The sequence below is a fragment of the Podarcis filfolensis genome, assembly GCF_964270895.1.
Source record: "Podarcis filfolensis genome assembly, chromosome: 6".
NCBI classification, from domain to species: Eukaryota; Metazoa; Chordata; class Lepidosauria; order Squamata; family Lacertidae; genus Podarcis; species Podarcis filfolensis.
The window spans coordinates 3,165,695-3,182,505 of NC_139609.1; the positions used below are offsets into that span (position 1 = coordinate 3,165,695).

Genomic DNA, 16,811 nt, shown 5'->3' on the forward strand with positions numbered 1-16,811 from the left:
ATAGCTTTCCATTAGTCACACATACACATATAGCATTTTAAAGTTCTATAGCCGTGTTCACAGTACTTACTAGCATAAATATGCAAATAATCAAATAAAAGGGGAACAGGAAAGGGGAAGAGAACTGGACAGGGAGGCAGATAAAGGCAATATAAACAAGGTTTTATAAATCGGATTGGTATAACGTGCATGATCTGGGACCTTTGTTCTAAATTTCACTGTTGCTGTAATTTATGCCTTCCAAGTAGAGCAATTAGTGCCCCAGAACCATTGATTGTTGTAGAGCATCTGTATTTGCTTTTCTTTTAGGCGTGTGGTGTTTTATGAAGTATTTCTTTAAAATCTGCATCATGTGAACTGGCTTACGATGGAAAAAAAACCCTGAAATAGTTTGTGAAACAATCCACACCGTGAGCAGCTGGTGCCCTGACAAGTCCATGTACCCCACGGCCCATTTCTAAGGTGCAGGCCTCTTTCAGCTCAGCTTGCAAGGCCAGCCCCTTGCCATGCCCTTCTCTAGCAAGGGAGGGAAGGTGTCGGGGAAGCAGTGGCTTAGAGAGCTCCCTTCTTTCTCACTATGGCAGGCCTCAGAGAAGCGCTGAAGTAAGGTGGTTCTCTGTCCCAGGGGCTGCCTAGGGGCAGAGGAGAAGGGGTGACTGCCATTGCCAAACTCCTAGGGGGCTGAGGTCCCTTCGCCCGCCCGCCCCCAAGTTGATGGGCATTGCTATTCAAATGGGGGGGGGAGTGCGCTGTGGCATGGGGCTTACCTGGCACCCTTGCTTAGCTTTCTTCTTTTTTCTACACATCTTTAAAGTTACAAAACTGAGGGCATTCCAGTGAAATCACTTATGTTTTTACATCCATTTGAATGTTCTTAATAAACCTAGACATGCAAACCTTGACAGCTACCACTAGTAATTACAACCATTTTGCATTCCTGTTGTTCTCTTGTGTTCTGCTGCTAGAGGGCATAGAATCAAACCCAGGGATGGTAGTGCAGGCACAATTGCATGACCACTGCCCCTTCAGCACGAAAGGTGTGCAGCCTTAGCTGCTGCCAGATGTGGTAAAGCAGAACACCACTCCGGCAAGAGCCAAGAGCCAATGTACACCAAGCAGTTCCCTTCCCCACCCTGGCACGCCACCCATAATTTGAGGCCCTTATTTGTGTGCGCCCTCCAAGGGAGGTACAAAGGGTGACAACACAAGAATGGGCCTTCTCTGTAGCGACTCCCTGTTTCTAGAGTGCTCTCTCCAGGGAGACACACATGGTGCCATCACTATCGGCCTTTAGGTGATAGTCAAAAACATTCTTATTCATCCAGACCTTATCTTTTAGTGGGGTGGGACAGAAGTGGATCTGAGATGATGATGATAGATGATATAGATATAGATAGATAGATGATAGATAGCTAGATAGCTAGATGATAGATAAGAGATCTGAGTCGTCAAAGGCGACTATGGGGTGGTGCTCATCTCGCTTCAGGCCGAGGGACCCGGCATTTGTCTGCAGACAGATCATGTGGCCAGCATGACTAAACCGCTTCTGGCACAACGGGACACCGTGACAGAAACCAGAGCGCACGGAAATGCCATTTATTTTTTGTAAGTTGCTTTGAGTGCGGGAGAGTGGCGAATAAATAAATAGAATAAATAATCAGTCTTTCCCAATACCAGACACTCCAGCTTGCCCCACCCTCTGGCACCAGCAAGTACAGCGCTAACACCTGCAGCAGGGAAGTTTTCAGGGGCACAGCCGTAGGCATGAAGGCTGAAGATGGTGACCATGCACACACACAGATGTCAGGGCAACCAGAGTACTTGATGTCACAGGATGAGAGTGTGACAGGGAGCTAGTTTGGCACGATCCTGCTCCCTGATCATGCACTGTCTCAAGAAGTTAGGAATACTTCATGCCAGCTGTTGCCCCATCGATCCCCTCAGCAAACCAAGGCACTGCCAAGTGGGAGAGCATTTAGGAGCAACTCTGTCAAGTGCTTGAGACACACTCACCATTTCAGAAGATGACCACAGAAAAAACACACCACCTACAACAGCAGAAGAGCGCTCAGTCATGAGAGAAAAAACACTTGGGTTCCCATACAGTAGTGTGTTTTTCCCAGGAGAGAGAGGTGCAGCCTTCTAGCAGACCCTGAGTCTAGGATACATCGTTTTTGTGTCCTCCTTTTCACATCAGAAGAAATAAAATTTATACTAGTCTCACTGGACATAGAATCCAAAGTAGCACTGGAGATCTAGCATGGCTCAGGTCCCGGTTCAAACTCCAGTTTAGCCATGCTATCAAACAAACAAAGCCTGTGTAGGGGGCTTGTTCAAAGAGCTTCATGCACATTAGCGGGTAATCCTTACAACAGCCTGAAAGGCAAGTTGGTTAACATCCCCATATTGCAAATAGAGGGTTCAGTGTGTAGCTTGCCTCAGGCCACCCAGAGTATTCATTGCTGAGGTGGGATTTGAACCAGGAACATTTTCATTTGTAACTCAGTCACAGAATCACAGAACTGTAGAGTTGGAAGGGACCCTGAGGGTCATCTAGTCCAACCCTCTGCAGTGCAGGAATCTTTTGCCCAATGTGGGACTCAAACCCATGACCTTGAGATTAACAGTCTCATGCTCTACTGACTGAGCTATCCCAGGTTAAATCTATTAGCTGCTACATGACACCAGTGCAAATGGATTTCAACAAGTCATTATTACCAAGCTTCAAGTTCCCACCTGTTTAATGGGGATCAAGAGCAAAACTTTTAATTCTATGCATGTGCACTGAGAATTAAGCCGCACTGAACTTAGTGGCACTTACTTCTGAGCTAACATACACAAGCATGTTCCATTGAAATCAGTGAGACTTGCTTGCAAATAAATCTAACAATAGTGCTGAAAGGCAACATGGCTAATTTGGGGCAGTCTAGCACATTTGGGGTTGATTGTTCTTTGGTTTTATGAACTCTCTATGCTTAAATTACTTTTCAGCAACACTGTAATGAAAAATTCATGTTCAAGGGAATGCATTGGTGATTTGCCACTCTGACAGTAGCTGGGAGACTGGCTGTTGATGTTTTACTTGAACAAAACTCAAATTTGAAAGAAAAAAATGAGAGAAAAAGATTCTCTTTTATGAGAATTGTCTTACAGCTGATTTTATTAATGTGGATCAGTATTTTTCCCTTTTGTCATACATTATATAAACCCAACACAAAAGCTCTTTGCTATGTACAAAGCTCTTTGCTATAGTTGCAAAGGCAGCCCAGGGCAGCGGCTCAAACTGCAGCCCTAAAACTTGGCAACTCTAAGAACCAGCCTCTGTCAATCTCTGGCCACAATCCTTCATTCCATGAAGGGAATAATAACAAGAACAGGTTCTCCACAGCAAACAATGTCACTTTTCCTTTTCCACAGTGACACGAAACTATTTTTGGAATGACTGCCATGCACTGTGATTCAAAGAGGGTGCCGGGGCAAAGCATAAGCATTGCTGAGGCACTGCTCTTTTATCCTTTCTAGAAGCAAGCACAAAGCCCTCTGGTTTCTCAAGTAATATTTCCATAGGAAAGAAGTCCACATTTCCACTTGGGAAAGCTGACACCATAATGCAAGTCCTGTGATCCCAAAGTCAAAATGCCCAACTGGCAGGTCCAGGAGATACCAGCCCAGCCGATCGTCAGCACTGGCCACTGCTTCTGCCTCAGCATGTCAGGAGTCCTTCCTTTGCAGCCAGCCGCTGCCGGTGGATCTTGTCCTGCTGCAGCTCCTCGTGGTTTGGGTGCCAGAGCTTCAAGATGATCCTTTCAATATTGAGGGCATAGACTGTGTGTGCAGGAACCACTTCTCGGTGGACCTACAGGTTACATATGAGGAAATTTTGTTAGCAACATATTCTCAACTTAAAAGGCCTAAAATGTCCAACTGGAACTAATTGTGTGTTTCTTATTCTTAGTGCTTCATACACTACATAATCCCCAGTCCAAGGGACAAAGAGTGTTTGATGCATGATGTGCTAATTAATTTTTCAAGATATACCTCCTTCCTTTTGGGAAGGGCAGAATGTGTGCTCTGCAGACAGAAGCTCCCGGGTTCAGTCCCCAGCATCTACAGTTAGGGCTGCTAGGGGCCCCTGTCAGAAATCCTGGACTTCTGCTGTCAGTCACTGTAGACAGCACTGAGTTAGATGGAATGATAGTCTGACTCAGAATAGGGCGGCTTCCTATGTTCCTAGCATACAGTTTGAGAATTACTGTACCAAGAACTGTAAGGTGAATATGACCATGTGTTACACAACATGCATAGCTAAAAAGTGAGTCGTTGCCCTGTCCGATAATGTTTGCGATTCATAGAAAGATGGCTTGATAAGTGTATGTAAGATCAGAAGTACATAGAGTGGGGACTGGGCCTGTTTGCCTAAATTTTGGAGGCTTCAGTAGGAAATTAAATTTAGTTCGCTGGAAAATCTAAAACAGTTGCTGGGTTAACAGCTAGATACAACCCGGAAGTTTATGTAGTGCATATGCACTTATACAGAAAAGAGCATTTCCTTCCTACAGTCCCAAGGTTACTTATGTTGGGGTTTTGCCAGAAAACACGCTCTCCAAGCCAAGCTAACTAGCAGCATAAGGAAGTTACCTGCAGAGCTTCGAAGAGGTCATACATGTTGACTGGTGGCAGAGTTGCTGGAGAGGTGTCCCCAGAACATGCTAGGAGTAGGGCTGCTTGCTGCTCAGCATCGTCAGGAGGTGGGTGGGAAGCAAGGTTTTGACCAGGAGGGGGAGCTAAGCACGTGGGAGGGCTAGAAAAAGAGAAATAGGGAGGGAAAAAGGAAAGAATGAAAAACGCTAGTTTCATATTCTAAAGTTCTGTCCTGCACCACATTAAAATAGGTACTTTCTTACCACTCAGTTAAGTTGTTGTAAGCAATAACACTATTCTTCAGATAAGGCTGTGGGTTCACATTGCTTCCAAAGGCATACTTGAAGTGACCATCTCTGAGACGGTAGGCCTTTCTCCTTGATATTATAGATGCAAGGATATCCTTAAGATGCTTCTGCAGAGATAGAACTCATATTTACTGCTCATGATGAGTACCAAGAACAATTCCCAGTTCCCGTCTTGTGATTATTACATTGTAAATACTTTGCACGACACCCAAGCCTGAAACCAGAACACCCACTGGTCAGGCTGCAGAGCTTTATGCCCTGCACTGTCAAGTCTGCCAAAGAAATTGCAGACTGAATTGTTACCCAGAAAGAACCCAGGGAATCAATGCATCTCATTAGCATGGCCACACATCAGCCTGATCCCAATCTACACAATTTATCTTCTAAGAAGATGACCCTGGCAGACTTCGTGTCAGGACCCCCACTCTAAGCAGCAACAGGGACTCTGGCTCACAACTGAAATGAGGAAGGATGGCCAGAGTTATCGGACTGGCAGCACTGGAACTAGAGCTGCTGGAAACTGACATAAGCCCTTTAGATTAAGGGCTCTTAGGAACTTTTGCTAATTCATGTTTGCCGTGTTCCAGTATAAAGGCAGGGAGGAGCAGAAGAAACAGTGGCCCCAGGGTTAACATCAAAAGCAGATCCCCATCTTAACTTCCCCAACTTCACTCCCTCACAATCTGTTACCCACAGTCCTTTATCCTCCAGCCCAGCGCACTTCCAGAGGTGCCTGAAGCAAAGAGAATGGGAACCTCAGGTGGAGAAGGGTTCAATTACCCTCACCCACAGTCTGATGCAGGATGCAAGCCCCTTCATTCTGTTTTATATGTGAATGGGGTAGGCATGTGAGAAACAAGCATAAGGTCCTGAATTCTGCAGATACTTTTTGCAAATCACAGGCCTAATGATCACATAGGTGACGCCTCTTCTCTGTATTCACACTGAATCATCACAGAAAAGCAGAAGGCAAGTCAGTCCCTGTACTTGTGAGTGTGGTAGAGCCTGGTTGATCTTTGGATCATGGCCAATGCACATATGTACAACTAAGAGCTAAAAAAAAGAGAGAAAGCAAAAAGGTTGAGATGCTTAGAAATCCAAGGCAGGGAGTCAGATTTTCATCAAAACCAGATATGGCTTTGTTTTCTTTCATTCAGCACTTAAGCCAGTATTAAATGCTTTATAAAGTCCAAGTTTGTATGCCAGCAGAGTTACAGAAAAAGCTCAGCCTGCCTTACTCATACTCTGAGAAATAACACTAAAAGTACTATCATATATGCTTGCAAAGGCTGGTTTTGTTTTGTTTTTTGTTTTGTGGGTATCTGTTTTGCTTATTTCTATAGTGATAGCTAGTTTTAATTCCATACCATACACAAAATAAGACGTTTTCTGCCTGCAGCAAAACCAGGACCACATTTGTTCTTCTGTGTTATCTCACCTCCACAGCATAGACAACAACTGTCACTGCCTCTTCAGTGACATTATCCAGTCCGTGCTCATAAGCAGTGACAATCATCCTTCCCTCCAGCTGGCCCCAAGTGGGAAGCATCATTGTATGTGAACAGAGCTTCAGATCATCATCTTCTTGGGGGTCCTTGGCCACAAACTGCTGAGCTCCAGATAATGGATTCTGAGGCTGGAATCGGTGCTGTTAAGTATAACAATACATTTCAGCTGTCTAAGCTAAAACACTGAGCGAGATTAAATAATGCTCCATTTGGACACATAACCTGCCACTTTCTTAAGACTTCAGAGAGATAAGAGAAATTAAACACATTATTTCATCATAGCAGCCCCCTAAACTGCAATCCTATACATGAAGAAAGCCCTACAGAGTTCAACAGTACACACTCTGGGATAAGTGCATATAGGGTTGAACTCTTAAGGATATAGATCACATCTGCAGCTCCACAGAAATACACAAAAACAGTGTGGTATCCAACTTCTTACTGGGAATTTCACAATTATTCCTACCCAGTTTATTTATGTATGCATTCTTATCATGTTTTTGCAATTTTATCACTAGCATGTACGTTTATACAGTCATACCTCATGTTACGTCTGCTTCATGTTACGTTCTTTCGGGTTATTTCCCACGGTGACCCGGAAGTATCGGAAAGGGTTACTTCTGGGTTTTGCCGCTCGCGTATGCACAGACGCACAAAATGACGTCATGTGCATGCGCAGAAGCGACGAATCGCAACCCGCGCATGCGCAGATGCGCTGCCGCAGGTTGCGCTCTTTTCATGTTGCAAATGGGCCTCCGGAACAGATCCCGTTCGCAACCAGAGGTACCACTGTACATGAGTTTAGTCTATTCAACTATTCAGTCTCTTGTGTAACTAATTCTCAAAACAATCTTCTTCTGTCTAAGCCTCTTTTATATATTTGCACATTAAATAAACTTCTTAGTTGCAAGTTGTGAAAGACAGGAGGGCTCTTGAGCATTTTTTTCCATTTATTTGAGTATAAGATAGAACTCTACCAATTTTAACCATATGGATGGTTATGCTGATTTTATTAATGTAAGCAATTTGTAGGCTACAAAAAGGAATAGCCGCCATAGTTGAGAGCACATTCTCTGCACCAAAAGCAGAGAATATTGTTTCTCATTAATCTCACTTGCACTTTTGAGAGTCCCTATCTTCATGCTTGTGTAGAAGAGGTTGATAATATTAAAACTGTATCAGAAGACACCTCAAAAACCAGAAGGGGCAAAGCATGACTTGGCATGTTGGAAGGTGCGTCTTTAATACCCATAAATCTTTAGAACTGCTGCGAATAATGACATCCACTAGCTCCCTAAGCTATTCTGCTCTTCTCCTTCTCTTTTCTCCTCCCATCCAAGCTCATGCAAAAGCCTCTGAAATTACGTTATGCAAATTTGCCTGTCCTTTTAATGTTGGCTGTTGCATCTCTCTTATGTGTGCCACTGACGGCCATCTGAGGGCTTCTGCTGTAGTGGCACCTCATATGTAGAACTCCCTCCCCCATGAGGTTATCTTCCCCTTTATTTGTGTTCTGCCAGCAACTGAAAACTTTCCTTTTAAAACAAGCTTTTATTTATTTTATTTCATACAATTTATACATCACTTGATTGTAAAATAATCTCAAAATGGTTTGCAAAAAAGATAAATCAATAAGAAAAGTTAACAACAATTATTTAAGACTTTCCTAAACTTTTAAAATAACAATATACTAAAAACAGATTAAAATTCACATCAATTTTCTAAGCATCTGGATAGGATTGTCTAAAAAAATGTTTTAGCAAGTACCCAAAAGAGTAGAGTGAAAGCACCTGCCTGATATCAATAGGCAGGGAGTTCCAGAGAGCAGGTGCTGCCACACTAAAAGACTGAGTTCTTACAAATGCAGAATGGTTATTAAGTGGCACCTATACCGGGGCCTGTTCCACTTTTGATTTTATTGCCACTCAACTGTATCAGTTGCTGGTGCTGCTCTTTTGGTGTTTGCTTTCAGCTGCTGTTTCTGGCTTCATAATTTGTATTCTAATAGTTGGGTCATTGTTGCTTTTGTGTTTGCATTTCATTTGCATGCCACTTTGAGCAACTCCTTTGTGAATGGCAAAAAGTGGGGTATTCATATTTTTTAAAAAAAATTTCTAAGAAGTCTGCCAAGTTACTGTTGGCCAAAATTCCAGTCCCAGGTCGAGTTCTTCCCTTTGCTCTCCCAACATCATTATCTGAAACATTTCCACACTGCCAAACCACCTCAGTGGCTACCACTGGTGGAGGTGTGGAAATGCACAGCGTAGGGATGCGCCTGGTGAACTGTACTAAAGGTTTTGGAGAGTGTGTTGGGAACTTGAGCTGGGGCTGCTATTTATGATAGCAGCTCTGCATTTCTTATCATGTTGGTTTCCAACATCTAGGCTTAGTTTTCCTCTTTCTAATGCATGTAAGAATGGACAAACTTACATCAAACTTCTGCCGAACGGAAGAAAACTTTTTCTTCCCCTTGGGCTTCCCTGGTTTTGTTGCAGAACCTCCTGTCCATGGCAAAGAGCCAGCACCCTCTGGAAATGGAAAAGAAGAAAACCGTAAGTCTTAGATTTGGTAAGGATCTAAACCTCCATTGCACCCTGCCCAATTTAAATATCCTGGTCATCACCGTCTATCACAAGTGCCAGAGGTTGCTTATGCTCTACTCCAGCAACCTCAGCTTCCCAAACCACAGTTTCCACTTTTCTGGGCTGAGCTATTTTCTCATGGAACTTTGAAGTGTCAGGCATAGCTCTAATGGCTTTAGCCCAAACGTAGCAGAGTTTTCCTGCACAGCGAAGAAGCTAGTTGAGGTGGAAATGACTAGTCAGCTAGACTCAGAATAACTATTTACAGGATTTATTAAAAGGAAAAATAAAAGCAGCAGAGTTTCTGCATACAAAACAAAGCAAAATAAATCCTTTCTTTCTCTCTCTCTCTTAACCATACACAGCACTTCTACTCCTAACACACCCCTAACACACCAAACTGTGCTAGCAATCCCTAGATAACAGAGTTGAGTGCTGGTCGTTAACCAATCAGAGTAAGTAGTTTCTAGGTCAAGCTGACCTTGGCTTTCTGCCAAGAGTAAATTGACACAGCCTTGAGTTAATTGTGTGAAGCCAGAATCTGTAAGTTTCCCATGAGAACCAATTAACAGAAACTGAACATTTTCTGCCACTCACACCCAGCATCACACTCATGTCTCTGAACCACAGTCAATATATTTTATAGTGTGCACTCTGGAGCAAAAGGACTCCTTTTTATTATGTGTTTATACATTACTTACATCAGTGGGGCACTTAACTGGTTGTGATACTGAAGAATGGCATACTTTGCAGCATAAAGTTTGAAGTGCAGCACAAAGTTTGGCAAAATGAGGAACACAGCAGGGTTTCCCTGATGAGAGTACAACTGCTAGAAAGCTGGGCTGAGGAGAACCAGGGGAAGCACAAGGCCACCAGGGCTCCCTGCAGCACCATATTGTGGCCAAAACTCAATGGACATGGAAGAGCAATGATTACACAAAGACAGAACATGACTCTCAGTGACACTTGATAAATAAGAGTGTGCTGCTTCAGGGCATAACAAAAGCATTTTTGAAGAGAGATAAAAATAGACCCCCTTGACTTATGATAATCTGTCGTGAGTCAAAGAAGAGCAAATTGTCATCTTCTCTCGCAAGCTCCAAACTGTATTTTAATCACTTTCACAATAGGTCTTCTACCTTACTCCCTGAAGGACTTCTGGATAATGTTCTGTGTGTGGCAGCTCACAAATCTACCCAATTAGACAGAATCAAGGCAAATCTTATTTCCCAACACATTTGGGATCAGACTTCTGAAACAGAATTCTGAAAAACAGGTAACACTGCAGTCTCAAGCACACTTACTTTCATTTCAAGTAAATGTGCTTATGAGTGCGTTGCTTCCACTATCCTGACTTTACTGTGTAAGTTATGCTCAATATGAGGTTTATTTAATCTTAAAACAAGCAAAACATGGGCATTTCAACCTGTTCCTACAAACTAGGTATGCTCCTCAGACCTATTAGTCCCACTGTACAGGGTTATGATGAAGCTGGCAGACTGCTCACAATTAGCTCAAAGAGAAGTCAACCCAGATGGTTTGCACTTGTCATGTGTGGGGCTGATGAGAGGATGAAAGTCTCCAGTTTCTTCTGGGGGCTTTTAAGCCTGAGTCATAGAAAGGGAGGAGGAGGAGGATAAAGAGATTTGGTGAGCAATCTACCTGCATCCCCAGGTGAGGAGGCCTGAGAGAAAGGCAGGAAAAAGTACAGGTACCCAAAGATCTGAGGGTATGATCACAGTGCAATGATCACAGCTGCAATCGTGGGTAGAGGGGGAACTGTTGGCCTTTCAACCAGTCAATCAAGTTTGATATCACCTTTGCCTATTTGCAGATATTTATGGTGAGGCAGCCTATGGAAGGATTCTAGGAATAGCTACAACTGTCCTATTTAAAAGAGAAAACTCCCTGGAAAAGACCCTGATGTTGGGAAAGATGGAGGGCACAAGGAGAAGGGGACGACAGAGGTTGAGATGGTTGGACAGTGTTCTCGAAGCTACAAACATGACTCTGACCAAACTGCGGGAGGCAGTGGAAGACAGGAGTGCCTGGCGTGCTCTGGGCCAGGGGGTCACGAAGAGTCGGACACGGCTAAACGACTAAACAACAACAACGTCCTATTTAAAAAACCACAGAGAGAAAATGAATGCTGCTTCTGTGTGCTTCATTCCAACTCCAGTGCCAAGGCTTAATGTGAAAACTTCAGGATCCCCTCCTCTATTCATATGTGCCCCACTTTCCTGGGTCTATTCATTCTGCAGTACACATCTGCAACTGAAGTTACTTATCAATAGCATCCTTAAGATCCCTGCCAATGTCATTTACAATAATGAAAGATATATATATTTCCAGGTTTCAAAGAAAGCTATTTTGGGAAGGAAGCAGCTCTATTTGTTTCTGAGAAGTACCGTATTGGCTCGAATATAAGCAGCACCTGAATATAAACCACACCTTTAAAATTGGAGGGAGGGAAAGAAAAAAAGAAAATATACCCAAATATAAGCCGCTACATTCCTTGCTGCTTCTGGCTGCATAAGGGGGGGGGGAGCTGCACTGCATTGCCGGCGGACTTTCCCCTTCCTCGCTCTCTCCCTTCCCGACCTTGGGGGAGAGGATGGGGGACTACACATGGGGCGGGCACCACTTTGCCGTGCTCCTGGCGCTGTCTGCCCTGTGCTCCTGGCTGCATACCATAAGGTTGCGAAACAAGTGAGGCTTATATTCAGGCCAATGTGGTAAAACAGACTCAGCATGCATCTAACCATACTAAAATGAATATTAGAATTGCTGCTGAAGTAAACACACTACAGCTCTTTCTCCTAAAGTCCAGGTGCATGAGCATTTTAACAGTCGACTTACCAGGTGCAGAAACCAAGATCTGGCATCGTGTGAGAATAGCCAACAGGAAGTCATTGTGAGAATGGACTGCCAAAAGAAAAGAAGTCCACATAAAGATGTCAGCAAGCCATCTTAAAAGAAAATGTGCACTTGCCTCAGCATCATATAGTAGCATGGAAGATGCCCCTTGAGTCTACACAGCAAGCCCTGAACTAGATACAGAACAATCTCAGAAACCAAAGGGGTGGCTAAACATTGTCTTCATTGATCATGGTGCAGTTTCAGTGCCCTATAGTTCAACCCACCCCATGGCCTGCTCATAGCTGAATCATTTCATTACTGTACAGTATTGCAGCTAACCCCCAAGTTCAGCATGAGATTCATGGAAGCCACATAGAGCAACTCACATATAGTTTTCTTACCATTGTCTTGTGTGAGGAGCCTCCGGGCTTCTAGGTCAAACTCTTCTTTGCTGATCTTTTGCTTAAACCACAGCTTCAAATTAGCCCAGTATCTGTGAAATATATAAATAATGTACCCTCAATACTAGCCTTCGCTTCTCAACAATCTACTCTTTCCCTCTTCAACCCTATAGGAGAGACTATCATGCAGTTTCATACATTAGAGCAGCGGTGGCCAAACTTGGCCCTCCAGATGTTTTGGGCCTACACTTCCCATCATCCCTGACCACTGGTCCTGTTAGCTAGGGATGATGGGAGTTGTAGTCCAAAAACAGTTGGAGGGCCAAATTTGGCCACCACTGCATTAGAGGAACCTCAGGGGTTATCTAGTCCAAAGACGAGCAGAACTTCAATCAGAGTTAATAAATTTAAGGAACAATTTGACCATCAGGACTCTCTGTTGAATATCAGAGCCTGGAAACAGAACATAGCACTTTGGAAAATTATGTAACTGCAATACTCAATCTGAAAATAATAAAGTCGAATTTTACACCTCAAGTTCCTGGCTCCAGCATAATCCTATGTGTACTAATTACACAATCCAAAGAAAGCAGCTGGAAATTGCCATGGAAGTGATTCAATTTATGCTGGCTTTTTTCAATGCTTCCCCTGGAGTTCTTTGCAATTAAACCATGGTTATATTAAGGGCTTTCTTTATTTTTTAGAAAAAGAGGTACTGGAACTTGTTGGCCATTTTTTAGGGGGAGGACGTCTCTTCTTCGCCTGCTTGCCCCACCACGGGAGAAAAATAAAACAGGTAGGTGGTCTTTCAACAACTCGTCTACATTACAAGCCATAGCTGACTTTGTCACAACTGCCTCTCCTCCACCCCACCGTCATGTACCTAAAAAATATTAATTCTGGGCATTTCAATTCAGTGAAGGGCTGGTAGATCTCTGCCCTAGTAATTCTTGTCTGTTTTGTTTTAAATATATTTTAAGCTGCAATAAGAAAAGTTGTGCTGGCCACATGACCAGGAAAATCTGTCTACGGACGAATGCCAGCAGGAAGATCAAGGCAATTAACCAGCAACCAGTTTAAATTGGCATTAAACAATATTAGCTGAAACACAAAATATTACATAAAGAAGCTTACAAATGTTACATTGGGCATCACAGAATTACCTACTACTGAAAGTAGAAACTAGCTTCACCTTTCCCACCTACCCCTTTCCCCTATATACCATGCGTTCTTTGAAATATTGAGGCAACTCAAACAAGCTTATCCCAGGGCTTCAGGGCCGGTCCAATAAAATTATTTATAATTTTATTTTCAGCTTTTACAAATATTTTGACAAGAAAAACCGAATCTTTACAAATTTAATTTACTTCCCCCTCGACTTCCCTCCCCTCCTTTCTGAGGTTATTTATTTCATATATTTTTATTACTGCATATCCAATTAAAATATATTTACAAATTTTCCCTTATCTTCCCCTTAATTGTCTCTTACTGCACATTTCTATATCAGTCCCACTAATGTTTTAATTTGTTTACAGTATGTCTTCCAATAGTTCAATAAATTTCCCCATTCTATTTTAAAAAGAAGAGTGGTCCTTGAGCTTTGGGCACCTGAGGTGAACTACAAAATGCTCCTCTGTAGATGCAGCTGTTTCTGCCACTGTGGCCGTGGGCAAGGCATTCTTTGGAGGCCACATCTGCTACCCTTGCGGATCCTGCCACCCTCACCTTGCCTCATGGCCCTGCAAGGTTTATATTCTCTCCAGCACAGGGCACTGTGCTCTTATTTAGATATTCCTATTCTACCCAGATGTTTAGAAAGATTGTGTGAGTTTCATAGTCTATTCCATTTTGGTTCTCTCTCTGGGTGTGTTTTTAATTAGGGTTGTGAAAAAAAGTAAATGCTGGTTTTTATTGTTTTCATCTTCTTTTTTTTAACCACCTTGCGAGGTCCCTCCACCTGCACCTGCTTGCCCACTTGCAGGTGCCCCTAAGACCCATTCCGCGTGTGTGGGACCCTGACTGGGGAGTGTGGCGGCGACCCTTTGGAACTCCCTGCCTCTGGAGAGCGAGCAGGCGGCGCTTTTCTGCACCTGCTCAACACACACACCTGTTTGGGCAAGGTTAGACCCAAACGTTTGGAAATGCTGAAGTGAATTTTGATCCATTCTGCTGGTATTTTAACTTTTAAGTAAGTCGGCTTGTGAATTTCCCTCGATTTCATTCTCTTTGGGAGGTTTGGTTTGTTTGCTTTTTGTACGGTGAAGCAGTATATAAATGTTATGAAACAAATAAAACGAGAACATAAAACGAAAGGCCGCCGCTCTTCCCGCTCGACGCCACTTTGATGCCCGCAGCGACGAAGGGCGTTTCTGGAGCCAGATATCGGCGAGAATGTGGAGAGGCGCGCCCCGAAGCGAGCTGAGGTCGGCGGCCGCGGAAGGACTCGGGCAGTAGCCGCCCGTCCACCCAGCCACCCACTTATTTGTGAGCCGCCCCGGCAGCGCCCGCCCTGCGGGTGCGAGGGACAACTCGAGGCCGGCGCTCGGGCACGGCCTACTAGGCCCCTGGCGCAGGGCGCGGCGGCTAAGCGGCCGGAGGGGCCGAGAGACAGAAGGTGAAAGGGCCCCGCTCCTCACTCACTGCTTGACGTTCTCGCCCAAAGCCTCGCTCAGGTTCTTCTTGGCCGCCTCCAGCTCGCTCACGTAGGTCGCCATGGCTCCGGGCGCCGCCCGCCCGCCCGCTCCGCTTTTGCCGGCCGGCCCCGGCGCGCCAACCTCAGAGACGATCCTTGACGGATTCGTTTTGCTTTTTGGTTTCGCAGCTCCCGGCCGTAATTCCTCCGCTCCTCTCTCTCGCGCTCCCAGAGTGACTGACTGCCTCTGACTAGGAGAGAATCCGAGAATTGTAGAGTTGGGAGGGACTGGAGGGTCATCTAGTCCAACCCCCTGCCAGGCAGGAATCTCAACTCAAGCCTCCATATCTGCTTAATGAACCTCCAAAGGAGGAGAGTTTCCCACCTTCCTAGGAGGCGGCTGGAGTCATAAAGTGGAGGGAAGCTGGGTGCTGAGGAAAAGCCAAACTAGGGCTGCTGTTCTTGGATGTAGCAATCTCAATTAACCGGAATATGTTCTTAAGTCACACCTGCTAATAGGTAGAAGGGCAAAATTCAGATCATATTGCAGGGACAGCCAAGTGGCCACAAAGTAATTTTATCTAGCAACTGGCAGACAGCTTTTAATCAAAATGTGGCAGAAAACATTCCCACTCCTAAGAAACACCTTTATGATTTTTAAGAGATAAATAACACTAAACACTTCAGTGTTACGTTGCTCTTTGTGACGTGCACAGCCCCAACCAGCCCTAGTGCATGTGCGCCATATGCAACAAGCTCTTACCTTTAGGTGGTGCCAACAATTCCCTACAACCTGAGCACCTCTGGTTGGGCAAAATACATTTCTAGCCCCTGAAGCAGATTAGAGCTGACCCCAAAATATCAAAGCTGGCCAGCTCTGCATTTCAGCCGAGGGACTTCATATTTTGAGGTAATTTTAATCTGTTTTAGTGTTTTAACTTAAATATGTTTTAAAGTATGGTTGTGATTTTTTTTTCTTGCTTTAACTTTTCATAAACCATTTTGAGGGGGTTTCTGAGTGGTGTAAAATTTTATGAATATATGCCACCCTTCATCCATGCAACACAGAACTGAACTTACAGATCAGATAATAATAATAAAATAAATAAATAATAATGAATAGTAATAATTTATTATTCATACCCTGCCCATCTGGCTGGGTTTCCCCAGCCACTCTGGGCAGCTCCCAATCAAATATTAAAAACACAATACAGCATTAAACATTACAAGCTTCCCTAAACAGGGCTGCCTTCTTTTAAAAGTAGGATAGTTGCTTATTTCCTTGACATCTGATGGGAGGGCGTTCCACAGGGTGGGCGCCACCACCGAGAAGGCCCTCTGCCTGGTTTCCTGTAACCTCACTTCTCGCAGCGAGGGAACCACCAGAAGGCCCTCGGAGCTGGACCTCAGTGTCCTGGCAGAACGATGGGGCGTATTAATTCAGCGTGTTATTATTGTTATTGTTGTTGTTATTGTTATTGTTATCTGATCCACATCATCAGCGTCTCCCCCAAAGAGTCCTGGGAACTATAGTTTGTTCACAGCATTAACCTCACAGAGCTTGAACTTCCAGCACCTTTTGTTGTTGTTTAGTCGTTTAGTCGTGTCTGCCTCTTCGTGACCCCCTGGACCAGAGCATGCCAGGCACTCCTGTCTTCCTCTGCCTCCCGCAGTTTAGTCAGACTCATGTTTGTAGCTTCGAAGACACTATCCAACCATCTCATCCTCTGTCGTCCCCTTCTCCTTGTGCCCTCCATCTTTCCCAACATCAGGGTCTTTTCCAGGGAGTCTTCTCTTCTCATGAGGTGGCCAAAGTATTGGAGCCTCAGCTTCAGGATCTGTCCTTCCAGTGAGCACTCAGGGCTGATTTCCTTAAGAAT

General features: G+C 44.3%; 1 protein-coding gene across 1 annotated transcript; it reads right to left on the minus strand.

The window, feature by feature from the left end:
• Positions 1-3,131: 3,131 nt before the first annotated feature.
• TADA1 (transcriptional adaptor 1) lies at positions 3,132-16,581 on the minus strand. The gene is made up of 9 exons (XM_083621452.1): positions 16,508-16,581; positions 14,940-15,440; positions 12,300-12,391; positions 11,899-11,964; positions 8,888-8,985; positions 6,388-6,597; positions 4,905-5,056; positions 4,639-4,801; positions 3,132-3,856 (listed from the first exon to the last, which is right to left on the minus strand). The coding sequence occupies exons 2-9, from the start codon at positions 15,011-15,013 to the stop codon at positions 3,704-3,706; spliced, it is 1,008 nt and encodes a 335-aa protein (XP_083477578.1). The 5' UTR covers positions 15,014-15,440; positions 16,508-16,581; the 3' UTR covers positions 3,132-3,703.
• Between the last annotated feature and the right edge of the window lie 230 nt (positions 16,582-16,811).